This window comes from Gymnoscopelus microlampas (genome assembly GCF_963454915.1).
Source record: "Gymnoscopelus microlampas genome assembly, chromosome: 1".
NCBI lineage: Eukaryota > Metazoa > Chordata > Actinopteri > Myctophiformes > Myctophidae > Gymnoscopelus > Gymnoscopelus microlampas.
Window position 1 is genome coordinate 52,632,076 of NC_139962.1, and position 20,105 is coordinate 52,652,180.

General features: G+C 43.4%; 1 protein-coding gene across 1 annotated transcript; it reads right to left on the bottom strand.

Moving 5' to 3' along the window:
- Nucleotides 1–4,147: 4,147 nt before the first annotated feature.
- On the bottom strand, nt 4,148–19,414 carry sall1a (spalt-like transcription factor 1a). The gene is made up of 3 exons (XM_084065595.1): nt 18,907–19,414; nt 7,576–11,258; nt 4,148–5,790 (listed from the first exon to the last, which is right to left on the bottom strand). The coding sequence occupies exons 1-3, from the start codon at nt 18,980–18,982 to the stop codon at nt 5,350–5,352; spliced, it is 4,200 nt and encodes a 1,399-aa protein (XP_083921721.1). The 5' UTR covers nt 18,983–19,414; the 3' UTR covers nt 4,148–5,349.
- Between the last annotated feature and the right edge of the window lie 691 nt (nt 19,415–20,105).

Here is a 20,105-nt window from a genome sequence, read left to right on the forward strand (position 1 = left end):
TATGGACTCAATTCATCAACGCAGGTCACACACACACACACACACACACACACACACAATTTAGTAAGAAACTGATTTATTTAGCCAAAACTGCTGTGATGGGTTGAAGACAAACAAATACAGTAAAAGCGTTTTTTTTTGTTTTGTGAATTGATATTAGTGTGTCATTAAACTGAATTAATTTACCTGGGGATGGTTATGTTTCAATTTTGTTGACATTAAATCACTTGCTGCTTCCTTCCGATCCGTCCTCTCTCTGACTGCAGCCCTGTGTATGGATAGATGGCGCCCGTGGCATAAATCTGTGCTTTACGGTCTTGTACTTAAGGCCGAACCCTTTAATGAACCTTCCAGAGTACAGTACTAGTGCAGTAAGTGGACGGGACTGGATTCCAACTAAAGAGAAAGTAATGTTCCCTTCCCTTCGCTGATGACTCCCATCCTCCAAGACCTTACGGCAAAAAAAAAAACATCAAGCCATTTAGGTCTATTATACAACAGCATAGTGAAGAGGGGGGAAAACAAGACACTAATGCTAACATGCATTTATATAAGGATGCATGTCACGCATATATTGAAATGTGTACTGTACTGTGTTGTACTGTACACACATTGAAGACACACGTCGCAAAATATTCCTACTGTATACAACAGCGTGTGTGTGTGTGTGTGTGTGTACTGTACGTATGCGTGTGTGTGCATGTGTTTTAGTTTAGTTTCAGTTTATTTAGACTGCATGAACCCACGGCGGGTCGGTCGTACAAACACGTCGGTTAGAAGACAATCGAGAATAAAACACAATAAAGTCCCGGGACTTGTTTCCACTGTTGGTCCTCTCACAAACAAAGGTGGCAAACCCCACGTGTGTGGCAGTCATAGTAGCGATGATGATAAATTAAAACCAATTGACATCGCAAAGAATGTTGTTTGTGTTGTCATAAGCCTGATTTATACTTGGGTTGCATGCTGGTGTTGCGTGCAGTAAATATCAGATATACAAGCTCACAACGTGTCACATTCGTGACGGGTTGTGGGCTTGTAGATCTGCTATTTACCGAGTCCGACAAGACAAGTACACAACCCATTAAGACCGGGAACGCATCTGTGTCATTTTAGATTTCTTTGGCTATTCAAAAAATATCAGATATACACGCTCATAGCGCGGCACAGAGTGCCGCGCTATGAGCTTGTAGATCTGCTATTTTTGCAAAGCTCTTTGAATATATAAATATTTCTTAAAGCGAACATTTGTGACTCAAATCTTTTGCTTCTGGGGGTCCCTGGAACAAAATATTTTGAGATGGGGGTCAGCGGCCAAATGCATATAATTTTGGGGGTCCTTGAAATGAAAAAGTTTGAGCACCACTGACATCAACATACGTTTTTTCAGAAAACGAAAAGATTGTAGAATCGGGCCTCAGGTCTTAACGGGATAAATGAGGCTGGTCTCCTTAATGTTCACCCGGTCCCCTGCCCTGTGTGCACATAGCCTGCATCTACCCTGCTGTATAAATGTTGTCTGTCCTGCTACTCGTGACGCTATACACTCCCCCACAGCATGATAAAGTGTGACAGTGAGCTGCTGGGGGAGATTATTGGGGACAGTACACTCAAGAGCTCTCTCTCTGCGTCGGTCGGCCGTCTGCAGCGATTGTGTTTCAGTGTGTTCTACCCACTTCTTCCTCTGGCGTGCCGTGTTGTGCGGCAAAGAGAGGAGGAGAGGCACTGCTGGGACCCACAGTGGAAGAGATCAATTGTACACATTGCAGCCACCTGAGAGTTGAGTGATTCTGTAATACTCCACGGCTCGATCGATACTTTGGAGAAAAAAGGGAGGAGGAGGTGTGTGTTGGAGGGGGGGGATGAATGGGGCCGGGGGTTGGGGGCAGGGTTGCCAGATCTGCTTATTATAATTTATCCGCAAGATTTTATTTGAAAATAGCCGATCTACAAGCTCACAACGCGGCGCGTTGTAAGCTCGTAGATCTGCTATTTTCAAATAGCTGATGTATATGTTAAAGTGCACATAGTCGCTTCTTTTGGGCTGGTTTTCCTAGACCTGGTTGCTTGTTTCTCTCACAGAACCTGGCTGGGGGTGGGATGGGGAGGTGGTGGTGGTGGTGGGGGTTCACGGAAGAAGACCCTCCTTTACACTTAACAGACTACTCACTCACTGAGGGCCTTGTATAGGATGATAAGCAGCATGGTTATTTACTTAATGATATCACCCCCGTTATCTCCCCATCTTTGATTACGGGAGACAGACCAACTCTCCTCATCATTGGTCGTGAAACGATCCGTGTTTCTAAATATAAGCCGCCGTTCTTAATCTGTGCCTCTTCTTCTTCATTTACAGTAGACGCAATTAATTGTTTAACCTGGATTAGATATAAAGTGTTTAAATAAAATAAACACATTTAAATTTTCCAAGAAAATTATACATTTTAACTGTGCTACATCTTCAGCATTATCTGATAGTAGGCTTACTGTAGGCTAATCATTAACTATTTAACTCAATTGCTTTTGCTTATTTTTAATTAAATTATTATTTGTATTATAAAAAAGGACGAATGAAGAAACATTAATAGGCCTAATAATAATAATTATTAATAATAATAATAATAATAATAATAATAATAAGCTAACCCTAATAATAATAATAATAATAATGATCAGAACGTTCTATAATTGTACCATATGAAGCTATAATATTGCAGGCGTTATAGCCTAGTCAACGAAATTAGGCTCCTCTAATCAAACAAGTAAGTTTTATTTTTCTAGTTTCTTTGAGAAGAATGTCGCTGGTGTTCAGGAAGCCGAGGTGCTGAACAAACACAGCTCTGAACAGAACAGATGTTGGTGCGACCGTTCCGTCTAAATCTAAAAGGGAAAACATTCACTGTTGGGTCCAGGCCGCTGCAAGGATCATTTAGTTTCGACATCTTGTAAATATTCTTGTAAATATTGGGGGAATTTAGCCGGCGATAAATTCCAAGGAGGGAGAGAATGAAGGAGAGGAGGGGGAGAAGAAAGCCGGGGATGAGAGAGAGAGGCTCAACATGAACAGTCCTGTGTTGCAGGAGGAGGATGTGCAACGACGTGTTAAATTAAACGCAGCTGTTAAAAAAAAAATATCACTTTGAATTAAAGAAAGAAAATACATGCGACGCCATCAGAGGCCTCGGCGGGCTGTGGCCGTGATATGATAGTTTTGATAAATCCTCATGTACGTTCCGTAAACATAAATAAATAAAGCCGTTTTAAAAAGTTGGAAAAAAGAGGCTGAAATGCCGACAACAACAGCCACTTAATTGACGTTGTTTCCGCGTGATACTTTGTATCAAACGGGAGCGCGGATACACTGTACTCAACTTAAGCTTTCCCCCATCAAGGTTTTAAAATACATTTACGTGTAGTTAAGGCGTGCGTTAATCACAGACAATTAGTCAAACCTACCATTCATTCCTTACAGAGAGAATTTCCTCCTAAATCCGTCTCATCAAGCTAGTGAAGAACAGCTTTGTTAATTAACCCATGAAGACCCGAGGCCGATTCTACAAATGCCTTCTAAATCAGTAGTTCTCACACTTTGAAGATTTTTCCCCAAAAAATAGCAGATGTACAAGCTCGCAGCGCGACACGAAGTGGCGCGCTGCGAGCTTGTATATCTGCTATTTTTGAATAGCCAACGCAAAAATCAAAAATGGCACAGATGCTTTAGGGTATGGTTTAACAACTCAAAGAAACGGAAATGACGTAGCAACGTCCCCGAATTACCAGCAGATCTCATGCTAATTACTTAAAGATCAAGTCTATAAAAAATATTCACATTTAAAAATATATCTATATTTGTTCATGCTTTAAATAAAGGCAAATGCAAAATGTCAATTTTATGTAATCCTTTCAGTTGAGTGTGAATGATTGCTATTATGAAATAGGCTAACACATGACAGGCTATAATATAAAATAACTCTGAGCACTATAAATATTGCATTAAACTGTCAGTAGGCTATTTGAAATAGTCAAACGAAATAAAAGAGGGGGAAAAGGAATGAAAGCTCACAAACACACACAATGTTTCTTTTGGAAAACTGATGTATTTGATTATTAGAGTAAAGAATTACAGTATCTTAGTTGTTAGTAGGTATTAAAGTGTAGAGAAACTGGACCCATAAAGATCTTCCAACTTTCCAAGAAAGTGCATGTAACAGTCCGAAGGTTGTCAAACCTAATATATATTTATATTTTATAAAAACACTATCATTTTGTCCCCTGGCCATGATGGACATTTGTCTTGTTGTGATGAGCTATTATGTACATTTAGTTGGAGTTTGTATTTCCACATGTGAACTTGATGTCAATGAGGATGCTTATAAGGATAGCAGCAATGTGGAAACCCAGCAGGGGGAGGGGGGGGGGGGGGATTGGGGAGGGGGAGGCTTAAAAGGAAAATCCTGCCCATTTGATTGGCTGTATCAGTTCCAGAAACCAGGAAGTGGGTCTGTCCATATAATGTTCCCCTGTAACAACTGTTTTGCTCTCAACTTCACACCCACAAAAAAAGCAACCAAAAAAAAAAAAAAGACTGAGGGAAAAAAATGAAACTATGGAAGTAAACGAAAAAAGTAACAATACACAGAAACGGTAACAACAAAACAAAGTTAAACGCTAAAGAAACACTTGAAATGCAGCAACGTGGATGCTTTTAACTTCCTTAAATAAAATACATGTAAATAGCCATCAATAAGAAAGGAACTACCATACCCATTAGTCCCCTTGCCTGAAGTTTCATTGTTTTGTTTTTCTTTTTTTTCCACAGGGGGACATGAATACACAGATGTTAGACCATCTACAATAGATCAGTGTACATTATTTACAGCCAGTCTGTTTGCTTATTACAGATCTAATGCATCACATGAACATCAACAGTTTTTGTTATAGCTACTACAGACAGAAAATAACTTAATGCCAAGGTAAGGTTATCTACCCAGATATGCTAAGTTTCAAAAGCACATTTTTAAGCACTCATACATACCCATTCTGGCTTTGAACAAAAAACAAAACAAAAAAAACAAAAACAAAAACCTAATTGTTAATGCTTCCACTTGGTTCCAAGCAAGGTTATAATCACTAATAAATAAGCTTCTTAAAACTATAACATGTTGTACATTGTACAAAAAAGCAATTCGTCTTCACACTTATGTTCGTAAAGTTTCAATGGCAAGCCAATGCATTTTAGTTCTTTTTTTTGCACTTGTCTTGTTCTCTTTCTCTTTTTCTTGACGTGTCCTGTATTGTACAGAATGCCTGCGGGGGCATCTTCATGGACAGACCATGGGAACAAGCACCTCAGTTGGTGGCGATCTCTTTGTTGTCCTCCATGAAGCGCGAGAAACGGAAGTGGGTGCCGTTCTCCGTGTTGGTCATTTTCTCCAGGCCGGCCAGCGCTGCATTGGGCTCTGCACTGTGCAGCTTGTCCAGGCTGCCCGTGAGGCCCCCGATGGGCGAGCTGCCTCCGTTGCCCAGGCTCCCCGACATGGAGGGGATGCCTCCGTTCTGGATGACAGAGATCTCGTTCGTCTTCATGGCCAGGCCGTTGGAGAACGCCGCGGCGTACTGGTTCCAGAAGCTCGCCGGGTCCCCGTTGCTCGCCCGATGCCCGATGTCCTTCTGGAAGATCTCGGAGAACTTCACGGAGTTCGCGCCGAGGAACGCCATGGGCCCGTCCACGGAGAGGCGGCGGCCGCGCCGGGCGGGGGCGCTGTTCCACATGTGTGTGCCCATGTGGACCTGCAGGAAATACAGAGAGAGGCCCGGAGGAGACGAAGAGGACAGAAAGACAGAAGTGGGTATAGGTGAGACAGGGACACGAGGACAGAGGAAGGGAAGTGCAACAGACACAGAGAGAGAGGGAGAAAGGAAGGCGCACGATAATTAGCGATGTTTACAAACTTGGCCTCAGAGAACTTCACATGAGATGATGCAATGGAAAAAAAAAATCATGTAGGGGTTCAAATTAAAATAGCTTCACACCCTGAGCGCAGCAGACTGGTTTCCTGTGCCGAAAAGTATCAGCATGGTGTAAACATCTTATTTTGGCAGCGCTGACACGTAGTATTTAATTTAAACCTTAATTTACTCGTCTCATGCGGGGACAACAGGGCTTGGGACTGGTTAAGATTGCACTGTCCACTTTCATTGCTCGGGCCAGTATTGCATGTGACATGTCACCTCTGCCCTGTCCTTTCCATAACAAGGACAATATATTTCCCTCTTTTACAGTTTGACAAGAAGGTGCATTCAAGTAATGTTATTAGAAATGGGCAAATCGATAAGACTAAAGTTAGATTTGAAATAGTTAGAAATGTCAGTGTTTGCTAAAGTGGAACATACGAAATATAAAAGTATTTAAACTCATTAGCTACCAGCCACAGTTTGATTTAAGACACATATGAAAACGATAGCTGACACATCTCTAAACAACATTTTAGAGACGTGTCCCTAATCTGGAGGGCAAATATTCAGCGAAAATAGCAGATCTACAAGCTCACAACGTGCTTTTTTTCCCCCCAGTGAAGTGATTTGGTGTTAAGGGAAAAAACGAGTGGACCTGAGCATAGACTCTGGGGGACCCCGGTAGGGGTTTAAAATGGTTAAAACCCTAAAAGTCAAACACGTCATCATATTATCTTTAGAGAAGTGTCCTTTTCCTAATGACCAAAGGAAACTGAACCAAAGTATGGAAAACTACAGAGGCAGTACATAGCTGAGGCCGGTTGCCTCTGGTAACTGAAGTGAATTCTTTTAACCGAACCGTTCCCAGCTGTGAGCTCTGCTGATCACATTCTCCATGTCCTACCCAATAATTATAATAGCTACTTTCAACCTGGCATCCATATTTTGGCCATATGTCATCATAGGCAAAAATTGTCAAAAACTGTCAAACGTGTTAAAAACAATAGAGGAAATAACATATTTACAAGCTCACAACGCATGACGATGTGAGGCATTGTGAGCCCGTAGACGGGCTATTTAGGCTATTCGTCGTACAACAAAGTATATAGGGCTTAAGTGGTTAATGGGCCGATTCAACCTTTCCACCACAGTGAACCCTTCACAAAGAGCTGTTCCTTTCATCAATTATACAGCATTACCACTTATTAAGCCAGGGTGCAGAGACACATCCAATTTAAACAGAGAAGTTATGTTTGGACTTCTTTTTCAAATATATTCTCACACCCTCGCCTTTAACAACATGAACCCTGGTGTCCCTATTCTGGGCATGTCATAACAAGCAAACGTTCACAGAAAATAGGTGAACATTCAGCAAAAAATAGCAGATCTACAAGCTCACAACGTGTCACAAAACGACATGTTGTGAGCTTGTAGATCGGCTATTTTCAGCTAATAGATTTGGTGTCGAGGGGGAATATATATATTTAGGGTTTAAGTAGTTAAGCAAATCGTTTTTTTAACACACAAGGTAACATGGTGGATATCTAAAGTGTACGATACAAATACAATAATCAATCATATCCATATCTATTTTTCTGGAATGTTTAAAAAACAAATTACCTTGAGGTTTCCTTTGGTGGTGAAGGCCCGGCCACATATAGTGCAGGCAAAAGGCTTCTCCCCGGTGTGGGTCCTCTCGTGGATCTGCAGGGCGCTGGACGAGGAGAAGGTTTTGCCGCAGGTGTTGCAGTAGTGCTGCTTGGGCGTCCTGCGTGGCGGGGCGGCCGACAGCACTGGCGAGGTGGAGGCAGAGGATGTGACCAGGCTGGAAGGGAAGTCCTTAAACTCCTTAAACTCTTTAAACTCCTTAAACTCCTTGAACTCCTTGAACTCCTTAACCTCTGGGTGGTGTTGGTGGTGGTGGTGGTGGTGGTGGAGGCCATGCAGGAAGCCGTTGACCTCGGGCTTGATGAGCGAGCCCACGGAGAGGAGGGAGGGGGTGGGGCTGGAGCACAGGCTGGTGTTGGTGGGCTCGAAGAGCTGCGAGGGCAGGTCTCTCATCTGGTGCGTGAGCATGTGCTGCTTGAGGTTGCCCTTGGTGGAGAAGCCTCGGTTGCAGGCCGTGCAAATGAACGGTCGTTCTTTGGTATGGCTTCGATAGTGAATGTCCAAGGCACTCTGACAAGCAAACGTCTTCCCGCATATGTCGCAGGCTGTGTTCCTGATGGTGCTACGCTCACGGAAGGGGAACATCATGCCCAGGGGATCCTTGCAGGCATTTACGGATGTCAGGTCCAAGGCGCCTATGTTGGAAGGGTGAGAGTGCATGAGGCTGGCACTAATGTGCTCCAGGGATAAGGCCCTCTGATGCCTTTCTTCCAGGCTGGGGGATTTACGCTGCTGCGGGTGCACACTGGTGGGGGATGGCGCCTGCATGGAGGAGGTAGATTCTGAAACAGCTGGACTCCCTGCACTTTGGCTTTCAACGTCCCCTCCCAGGGATGAAGAGTCATTGGTGAGGCAATCCCCTTCCATTGAGCCATTTGTCATAGCCTTCATTCGGGTCGCCTGAAGCTCCTCTGCCTCGCTGTGTTGCGCACTGTTGTGTTGTACACTGATGTGGTGGTGTGCACTGTTGTGTTGTACACTGATGTGGTGTGCACTGTTGTGTTGTGCACTGATGTGGTGTGCACTGTTGTGTTGTACGCCGATGTATTGTGCACTGTGCTGGCCATGTTTTTCTTGCCCATCCTGGCTGGCCGCATCAGGGTGAGCTGGGGAGTTGCACAGACTGTCGTGAGAGGCATCGGCTGACCTGGGCGTGTCGGGGACACTGCTGTCTGGGCCCTCCTCCAGGCCATCAAAGTTGTCGTCTGAGAAGTCCAGGTCGTCAAAGTTTCTCTCATCAAACGAGCCCGTTTCAGAGCACATGGACTCGGGGTAGCTGTCGGGCAGTGGGGTGTTGGGAATCTGTCCCCCCATGTGCATGCGGATGTGCTGTTGCAGAACCACAGCGTTGGTGAACTTCTTCTGACAGATCGGGCAGGAGTGCTGCACCCTCAGAGGAGGCATGGCCCTGTGCACACTGTAATGCGTCTTCAGATTACCCTTGGTAGTGAATGCCCTGCCACACACTTTACACTTGAAAGGTCTTTCCCCGGTGTGAGTGCGATAATGCATTTTCAGAGCACTCATGCAGCTGAGCACACGGTGGCAGATGACACACTCGTTGGGGTCTGCCACCTTTCTGTCAATGTTCTCCACAAGCTGCTGCAGCTTGGAGGTCTCCGAGCCCTGGAGGGGATCCAGAATGCCTCCGAAGGGGAACTTAGCTTTGAACTGCTCAGACATGAGGGGCATGAGAGGGTTGGTCATCATGGGAGGACTGTTCGATGTTCTGTAGTCGGTCATGCTCTCCGAGGCGGAGCTCACATTTGTCATGAAGCTGGAGGACTTGATGCCTTCTTCAGTCTTCCCGTTTGAGGTAGGCTGGGTCGGACCCTCACCATCTTCAGACAATTCAAAATCATCATTGCTTTGAACCGACATTGGCTCGACTGGAGCCAAGTCAGCAGCCCTAGCGGTAATAGAAGGGCTGGATATGGCTATTGAAAGGTCCTCCTTTTTAATGTAATGTGGTAGGCTAGGTATGGTTGGTGGTAGCAGCATGCCAACTGAAGAGGTCAAAGTGGACAGGACAGGTTTGCTGTCCAACCAGCTTGTGACAGGCTTTTCAGGGGGCATTGACATGCCATATGGTATACCGGTGCTTGTTGGAATATTGTCTAAATGCTCTGGAACTGGGTATGGGTTCATCTGAATGTGTGGGTACTTCTCTTTGTGACGTTGGAAGTGTACCTTCAGGTTGCCACGTGTAGAGAAGCGGTTCCCGCAGATATTACACTTGTACGGTCTCTCGCCGGTGTGAGAGCGCAGGTGGATCTGCAAGGCACTGTCACTCCCAAACACCTTGGCACAAAACCTGCATTTATGTTTGAAGAATGCCTCCTCTGAGCTGCTCTTGTGTTCAAACGAAGTAACATTCGGCGGCTTGCCTTTCCTTGCCAGGGCTGCTAATGAGTTGAGGTCCTCTACGGTGGTGCCTACACTAGGCAGAGAGCTGGAGAACATGGGGCTGCCAGGTGGGGGCTGAGGTAGAAGGGGGTTCACTGCAGAGTTTAACAGGCTACCTATCCCGAATGCTGGCGTGGATGACTTAGCTAGCAATGGGTTGCTGAGCTGAGAGTGCAGGCTGCTCATGTGACTTGGTCTCTTGTCTGAGGCCTGGGTGTTGATTGTTGAGGGCCCCAGTGAGCTGATGCTCTGAGATGTCTCACTGCCGCCTGTGTTGGGCTGAGGTAGCTGCGCTGCTGCAGCCAGCTGCTTCAAGCTGCTGATGCTGGCTGACTGACTAGCCAGGCTCTGTGCTAGGCCCGCGGCTGCAGCCAGCTGTTGAGAGAGATGGGAGCTAAGTGTGGTTAGAGGGCTGGCGGCAGGCCCCGCACCCGCGGTGCCTGGAGCAGTGCTCGGGGGCACCTGCATTTCCGGGGACTGAGAGGCCAACAGTAATATCTGGTGACGGATCTGTTCGATGAGCTGCAGCTGGTGGATCTGTTGCTGCTGCAAGGCCAGGAGCTGTTCCATGAGGGCTGGCACCGCCACCCTGGGCCCCCCAGGCCCCCCGGACGAGCGGCCCTCCTGGGAGAACTGGGCCACGGCTACTTTGGTGCTCTGCAGGTTTTCGATGATGACGTTGCTGTTGATCATTGAGAAATTCCCCAGGTCGGTCAGGGCGCCGAGCTGAGGGAGAGGAGCGTGGATGGCTGGGATGCCCACCGCAGGGCCAGCGCCGCCCATGCCACTGTGTCCACTGCCCATGCCACTGTGTCCACTGCCCATGCCACTGTGTCCACCGCCCATGTCGATGGGGCTGCCGCCGTCGGTGTTGCTGCCCTCCTCCTCCTCCTGACCACTGCTGATTCCAGAAACGTCCACATCCATAGACTCCTCTTTGTCAAGCACGTCTCCCTGCTCCAAAATATCACTGCACTCTGGCTGGTCAGTGTTATTTGCTGAGTCATTCATCTGGTCATCGGGATTATGGGGAGGAGAGCCGCCGGGGGAGAAGGTGCCGGTGGGGGAGGCGGGATTTTCATTCACTATCAGAACTAATTGATTCTTAGTGCAATTCTTCTGGTGCTCCTCAAGATTTGATAGTTCAAAGAACTCTGCGCAACATCTGCCGCAGACGTGGGCATCCGACTCCTTGCAGGGGGGGTCCTCGGAGCAACGTTCTGTATCCCCTGGAAAACAAGAGAGAGGGGGGAAAAGGAGGATTAGCGATTAGAAAATGTTTCACAGCTGAAGAAGCAGCTTTATCTCTTGAAATTCCATTGTTGTTAATCTTAAGTTAATCAGGTTAACACTCATCCCCTTGATGTGTTCACAAAAACAACGATCGAAAAGCAACAATAAGCCACAGAAATGAGAAAGGGCCTTATTCAATGCGATGGCCTCTGCAACATGATAAGAGGGGAAACAAAATCAATAGCACTACTCAAATATTGCTTAAAAGTGATCTTTGAAGATGTACATCTGGGTTTCATCAGTACAGCTGAAGGTAATCATCATCGTCTTCAACATAATCTATCAAAATATAGAATACTGTGAAGTGAGGACATTGGGTCCTAATGAAATTTCATAGAAAAGCATTGATTTCCTATATTTCATGCCCTTCAGTGTCTACTTGTCCACTCGGTGTAAATCAAGTATTTGAAGGACTTATTAGACTTTCAATTTGCTGTCAACTTTGCTCATTTTCAGGCAACTATAGGCATCTTGGACAGGTTATCTATGTCACTAAACTCATTTGTATCCAGTCAAGCTGCAATCATGGCCTGACACGAACAACTCAGCCTGTGGCATACAGATTGTTATGGACACCCACTCAGACACAACAGGAAAGGAAAGTGTGAAAAACACTGGTCAATATAATATTATAGTATATAGAATTATTTGATGTGTCCAAAAGGCTTCATAGCATGCAACAAATTACTTTAAAAATCATGTTTAGTTCAAACTTCTGTAAAGAAAGAGAAAAAAAAGACATAAAATAATAGGAAAAAAATGATATCCTGATTGCATTAACTTCTACACAATCAGTGACTTTAACGATTCCAATTAGAAAATGTCAAAAAAGAATGTGTGCTAATGGAATCATATTAAATAGTCAAATTAAATCCAAAAGTGGGATGCACATTAAAATGCAGTAGCCACGAATTCAAACTGACAAAAACAAGGAATAATACAGACACACAAGAATAATTGTATCAATCACAAAGAAAATGTGAAAACTATTCTGTCTGTGTCTTTACATTTTAATAAAACAGACGTCCAGGCAGGGGAACAGAGAGCATAAAGGAGGCGAGACAGACCCTCTCAGCCCCCCAGAGCAGACTGCTGTGTGCTCCAGATTTTCCTCATTCTTTCACGTCGCTCATTGTCACACTAATATCTGCACTGTTTAACATACAAGTTGATTTACAAATTGCATTTTCTCTATGAATCCCTTTCACTATGGTTCCGGCCCTCAACATTTTCATCAGGGTCGGGGGCCCGGGGAATTCATTTGCAAATGAAACCCCCGGAGGAGCACAACCTTGCCCCGCCGAGGGACAGGATGCCGTCCCATTGTTCGCCCAGCATGGGAGCGGCGAGCGCGGCAGTGCAGCCCGGCTGTGCTCATCTCAGTCTACTCAAAAGGCACAGATCCTGTTTAATTCAGGGATTATCTCCCTCAAAAAAAAAAGTTTCTCTCTGCTCAGAGACATCAGATAACGCAAAGTTGCCATGACAGTAAACCCGGGCCCTCATGCCACCAAAACCATGCGCACACACACACAGGGAGGGAGAGGGGGGCGGGGGGCACTTTACTGTTAAGTTTTCATGTTAATCATGCCGCACACACACACACACACACACACACACACACACACACACACACACACACACACACACACACACACACACACACACACACACACACACACACACACACACACACAAACTGCACACTCCCACCCACCACCACCAAAGTGTTAATAATGAAAAATATGTGTTTGTGTTGTTGTGTGTGGATTACAGAAACACCTTGTGTGTGTGTTCTAAAAGCTGACAGTGTACACAAGGTGGCAAAAATTAACGAACATTAAATCCGAAATAGCCTATGGACAATAATAAAATGAGACAAAATAAAAAGGTATGTCTTATGGAAGATGATGAAACAAAACCTAGCATAAAGGGAGATAATATTAACAGGGAACAAACTTTTTCACCGACGCACATAAATTTAGATAATGCGAAAGTGTGTGTGTGTGTGTGTGTGTGTGTGTGTGTGTGTGTGTGTGTGTTGTTGTTTTTTTCAGGTTAAATATCCTGTACTGAATAGTGAATACACAGAAAGATCAGTGTACAGTATGTTAAAAATTCCAAACAAGTCGCTAAATTACATTGAATCTTAAAATGCATTAATCATGCATTTTCAGGACAGCCCTGAATGTCTTTCACAAAAAGTAAGTCTCTCAAAGAAAACTAATAACTGACGGTAAACATTTTACTTGTTGTTTTAAACATTCAAAATCTAAACAGATTTCAGAATGTTGTTGATTATTCATAAATTCACTATGAACACAAAAAGATAAATGGAGAGAATAAAACACTATCACTACCACTACCACTATGGGCAACACTACGATGCAACCGTTGGTGATTATCACTGATAGCTAACTTTGCATTGCATTACTAATAATTAAAATACTGTACATCGTATTACGTATACCACACATCATTCGGGATAGCCAATATGTATTTTTTCTTTTTTAAATAAGATGTATAAATCTGGTTCATACTAAAACTGATATTCCTCAATTCTCTTCATCATTTGCACTTTAAACCGTAAGCAAACCATTCTTAAAATGATTTTGCAACTGCTCTCTCTGAATATCCTACTCTCCCCCAACTGGACCTTATGTCAGGAAATGTGGCAGAAAACATGTGACACCGTTGCAGCTGCAATAAAAGCATGTGTGTGTTTGTTTATTGGGTCAGCAACTTTGATTTAGATGCTTACGCAAAAATGTATGTGCACTCTAAACTCAACCCATAGTAGGCTTCACATGATGTGTTTGTGATGAGGAAAAAAACTAATTATCAGTGAAAAATAAATAAATGTGTGTGTGTGTGTGTGTGTGTGTGTGTGTGTGTGTGTGTGTGTGTGTGTGTGTGTGTGTGTATACATATGTATATATATATATATATATATATATATATATATATATATATATATATATATATATATATATATATATATATATATATATATATATATATATAAATAAATATATATATATATATATATATAAATAAATATATATATATATATATATGTGTGTGTGTGTGTGTGTGTGTGTGTCGTATTCGTATATATTCTCTATATGTATATTCTAAAAATCCAAACTCTATTGCAGAAAACAATCCACTGTCCAAATGAAGGCTGTGTACAGTAAGCAGCACTGTACAGACGCTGTAGCATTAAGCTTAATTCTCTAAATAGCAAGGATTAGTCTGAATCAAACTGAAAATAAAGTCAAGTGTGAAGATGGAGACTATGAAGACTTCACACAAACAAGCACAATACAAGCAGTCCACAAAGCTAAAGAGGACATCAGACAGACAGAGAGACAGACAGACGAACAAACTGACCAAAGTGTGAATTTGCGAGATGGAAAACAAACGGATTAGCAGAAAAGAAGAGAGCTTTTTTAAGTAGTTCCTACATTTTTTTTTTTGCTGCCAGCCTCTTGACACTTGTAACTTCAGGAGGGTCTGTCTGTGGGCGCCCATGCACCACCTCGTCTCGCAAGCCCCTCAACCAAAAAAAAGAAATCCCTTCCCATGCACTCAACAACACTAAAGGCTGCCACGGTGCCGAGGAGGACAAGACTCCAAGTCTCAGCAGCTCTGCCCCGGTGACATGCTTAAAGCTTCAGGGGAGGGGAAGAAAGAAAAAAAAGGAGCGAACAAGTCCTTCAGGCTACATCTAGACTCGCGCTATATAAACATTGGCCAAACGACAAGAAACCGAATCTCTTGTTGTTTGCAGGGTACAACAGTGCAAAGGGGGACACTCTCTGCCAATCTCACGTCCAGGCAGGGGGGGACACTGTGATAGGGCGAAAAGGGGACGGCGACCACATTGATAAGGTCCCCCCTTCCTCCAGTCCTCCTCCTCCTACTCCAGCACAAACACACACACACACACAGACACACACACACACACACACCCACAGTGAAAAAAAAGTGGAGGCCTTGCGTGGCCGGGCCGCCTGTGGATCTGATCACCGGGGTCAATGACGAGGTAGAAGGGGAACACAACTAGGCCCTGACCCCTCGTCACCTCCACGCAGAGGGACGCTGGCAAAGGTTAAAACAGCTCAACATCCCACCCTGCATGGGCCCCCTGTCTCTCACTCACAGACAACACGGTCACGCGTACGTAGTACACAGCCTCCCACAGCATCGTTGGGGACGCGTGATAGGAAACGCGCGGGCCTTCTCTGTTATTTTATTTCTGACTAAGTGCATTCTCATTTTAAAAAACCAATGTGGAGGATGTGTGTTTTTTCACCAGTCAGTCAGTCATTCATTCATGCATTCATCAGTGTTCAGTCAATTACAAAGAATTTTGAGTAAGTACAACGCGTTCCCTTGCCTTATAATTGCACACACTGCACTTTCCTGCTTGTTTAAGTAGCCTATGTGAGTTTGGGTTATTAATTGGGAATTTCATTAAGCCACCGGTCTGCTGACAACGGGAACAAAAGTAACTTCATCGCTTTTATTAAATTTGAGGCCAGAATGCAGTGGAAAAACAAGTGGGTTATCATTCAGCGATGATCTCTATGCTGCATTGCATTGATCCGGTTTAACTAAGTCGCATAAGCACTGAATGGCTCTGACGCAAGTCCTCTGTTGAAAAAAGTAACTCTTCATGTCAAATTACCAATGCATATGACTGAGTCTGTGTGTGTGTGTGTGTGTATGTGTGTGTGTGTGTGTGTGTGTGTGTGTGTGTGTGTGTGTGTGTGTGTGTGTGTGTGTGTGTGTGTGTGTGTGTGTGTGCACACACCAGCACCTCTATATATTTCAATTTATATGAAGTGTGTGTGTGTGTGTGTGTGTGTGTGTGTGTGTGTGTGTGTGTGTGTGTGTGTGTGTGTGTGTGTGTGTGTGTGTGTGTGTGTGTGTGTGTGTGTGTGTGTGTGTGTGTGTGTGTGTGTGTGCGCGCATGCGTGTGCGTGTGCATGTGTGTGTGTGTGTACATATTGTGTGAACATATTAAATCAGTAGATTATATCTGTAGATTTCATGCATCAGGACATGGTAATATGTATGAATAATAAAAAGAAAACAATAATCTGTCAGTGAAACTATTTTAATGCGAATGATGTAATTTAAATATATATATATTTATATATATATATATATATATATATATATAGCAGGTATACACCAAAATTAAGTCACAGACTAGTTAGAATGCCAGACTCTGGCATCTGGCATTTTGTTTTAAAATACAAAATTACTATCCTTTTTCTGCACCAGTGCCAAATCTAATGTAAGCAGAGGCCTACTTCAAAATATTGAAAATAGAACAATACATAGGCCTAACTAATTATTATATTGTTTGATATGTCATGTATAAAGACAATTCCGTCTACAAATAAAACAAAATGTATTTGCTACATTATGAAATAGAAATAAAATAGACAGTGCTAATAGATAATTCAAGACAAAAAAAAATATTAAAATTCTATACATAACAATATTTTTGCTGGAATAAATCTAATGGGCTAATCTAGTTTTTTTGTTTTATAATCTAGGAAGATTTAAGTTTACAATTAATGCAATGTTCGTTTTTTCCTCCTTGTTCGATACTGTGTACACGAAACACATAGGAAGCAGTGTGTATGTATGTTATAACACTTTAATTAGCCTACTAAAATAATAAGCCATTTCAAAACACCGTCACAGCGTATATAGACGACTATAGGCCTACTGGCTAATGTTTGCTTCGTAGGCTTTAGCCTACAGACAAGAAACTATGTCCTATTTATCTACAAGTTGGTTAAACAAATACATTTCAGATCAGGCCTTTGCCTGTATAGTCCGTTGGAACTTTTTAAACGTATATTGCAGCTGATCGAACGTTTTATTTTGCAATAAAAACGGGACTTGATGTTGTGCGAGTGAGAGAGAGAGAGAGAGAGAGAGAGAGAGAGAGAGAGAGAGAGAGAGGGGGGGGGATATAGAGAGGGAGAGATAGAGGGCAAGAAAGAGTTGTTGTACATACATTATTTTGTTCTGATTGTATTGTTCCACTTTTGCTTTGGCAATGTTTAACGTACTGTATGTTTTCTCATGCCGATAAAGCCCTTTGAATTGAGTAAGATTAGTTAACTTCAATAAAACACAAACAAAAACAAATAGTTGCCTAGATGTGGTAATATTTTAGTGGACCTTAAAACGCAGACCTATGGTTGTTATTTTCTCCACCGTTTAGAAATTCACTGAATGCCTCAAAACAGAGACTTTAGTCTAGCAAAAAAACGATTAAAAATGTCCTAAATGCACTAAAATAGCTTGCTTTCGTTAACGGTGTAAATGTAAAAAAAACTAAGTTATTCCCAGACCTATGCAGACCAACAACAGATGATCATAATAATACTATGTGTGCTATTCTCTACATCAGCGGTTCTCAAAGTGGGGCACAGGGACCCTCAGGGTTCTTTGAGGGGGTTCTAAACGGACCTCTACAAGTCTGTAACTCTGACAGAATACACATGGAACCAAATGGACCCGTTAGATACTGTCAGAGTTAAAGGGGGGGTCCTTGAAATGTTAAAGTTTGAGAACCACTGCTGTACATATGTAGGCCTACAGCAGTGGTTCTCAAACTTTAACATTTCTATGTACTACACAGACAGACATAAACTTAAGAGGACCTATGGTTGTTGGGGACGCGTTCCGTACCGTAGGCTACAGCCTGTCCGCCGCACCGTGAACACAGCGCAGTGTGAAGTCACTTTACAAAAGCCCCAAAACTCCCCAGATCCTTTTGGCAAAGTTATATTGTTTGAGAACAGACTATTATTTTATGTTCTTTTTTCTTTCTTTTTTTACATACAACCGTCCAGGCTAAATCAATATTTTGTAATCACAGAGTAATTTTTATTTTGTAATATTCGGAGCCTATTATGTGACTGTATTCAGCCGAACCCTCCGCAGAGATCAAGAATATAAAAGTGACCGTTATTAAAACGTTATTTGTTTTTTTTAACCCACGTTTCCTACTTTTAACTTCTCCTCCACGATGCCTATGAGTGTGTGTGCAACACTTCGTAGAATCGTGTATTTAAAAAGAATAATATAGCCCTATATAGCGTCCAGGGCGTTCTTATACTCTGAATCTAATGAAAAGAACAATATGCATGACCGAATCTTAAAAAAGTGCAAATTCCTGTGATAAACTATAAGCAGAACTTTGAAATGGATCGCACACTAAACCAAATAACTTTACTGTTAGCAACAACGGGCAGACACATTTCAAAAAGAGGAAGAAATGTTGTGTGCTTGGCTAAAGAGATAAGCAGGCTGTGGTGGACTAGACTTATCAGATATTATCATATTATTATTAAAGTATTAGGTGGTGGACCAGACCAGACTTGATTGATTGAATCCTACTTTATTAACAGTTTGCCAAAAAAAAAAAAAAGCACCGAAAGTACAGTTCCATACAAAAGTATGCTAAAAGGATTCAAACCCACGAAAGCACTGTGGCTTGTTTCCATTGGGGTCCATGTGTTAGCCCATTCAATTCATCGAAAAACTTACCATTGTGTTCCGATAAGGGCAGATGATGCGGGTCCGACTGGAAGTGTTGCGGCTTGGCTTGTTTCCTCCGCGACATGCTGGCTCACACTCACACATCAGCGAGAAGCAAAGAATACAAAAAAATGACTAACAAATATCTGCCTCAAAAATCACCCAAAACCGAGTCCATCCACCGCGCATGTGCCCCGTTATGATTATCAATAATGCTCTGCAGATTAATCATACGGGGGCTTCTTTGAAAAAAGGTTCGATTGGCAAGTCGCCAGCCAGCCCCCCCCCTCCTCCTCCTCCTTCTATTCAAATGAAGTCTCTTTAATCAATTAGCTCCTGATTTGCTGGGGACTCTTGTCTCTCTGTGCTGCTCCACCCAATGACTTGATCCTGTGGAGAAGAAAGGCTGGGTTTCCCTTTAGATACAGTTTAACCCTCTTCTCTGCGACCAGCTGGTCGCCCCGCAAGGAAAGCTTATCTTTTGACTACTAGTGGAATGTCAGCGTCTTCTCTTCAGTCAGTCCCATCATGTCATGCCTGGTACTGCAACCGTATCTTTCATAGTATTGATCAAAGCGGCAATGAACCGCAGCCCCAGCCCGCAGTTTGAGACCCGGTGAGAGAGGCGCTCGCTGTATTGATTGATTGATTGATTGATTGATTGATTGATTGAATATTTTATCAGACGGGGATGCGAAACAGCACGAGTAGCCTACAGTCAAACACTTGGTCTAAAAAGGATAACACCAAAAAGTCCTTGCGGTCTTGTTTCCATTGGGCTCCTATATGTATCGGAAACCTCCGTGGGTCTGCTCTCACACACACTGTAGTTTTCTTCTACAAACTGTGGTCGTACGTCCGTCCGTTCTTCCTCTGTATGTTTGCGTGCGGGTCGTTGTAGTTCAGATCTGGTGTGTATGTTAACAACACACACCGACACCTATAGATACACTTCTTCTACTTCTTAGTAGCGAGACTTGTTCTTCCAGCAGCAACGGTCGTCGAGGAGGATTCCGCGCGTAACGGCGCAGCGGCAGCAGCAGCGCGCGTTCCCAAAGTTCCCGCGACGACGTATCCAATGTTCCAATCAGTTTCATTTGATGATTATTGTAGCATGATGGGGGCTTTACTTACTAACACGTTTTCATCACACACACACATATACACACACACACACTACACACACACACACACTGCATTCCGCGAAT

Bases quoted from the DNA above. Each gene is read 5' to 3' on its own strand.
- sall1a (XM_084065595.1), bottom strand. From the start codon at position 18,982: ATGTCGCGGAGGAAACAAGCCAAGCCGCAACACTTCCAGTCGGACCCG. The intron at 11,259-18,906 runs GTAAGTTTTTCG...CTTGTTTTCCAG, and splicing joins GCCCTTATCGGAACACAATG to GGGATACAGAACGTTGCTCC. The intron at 5,791-7,575 runs GTAATTTGTTTT...TATTTCCTGCAG, and splicing joins CCACCAAAGGAAACCTCAAG to GTCCACATGGGCACACACAT.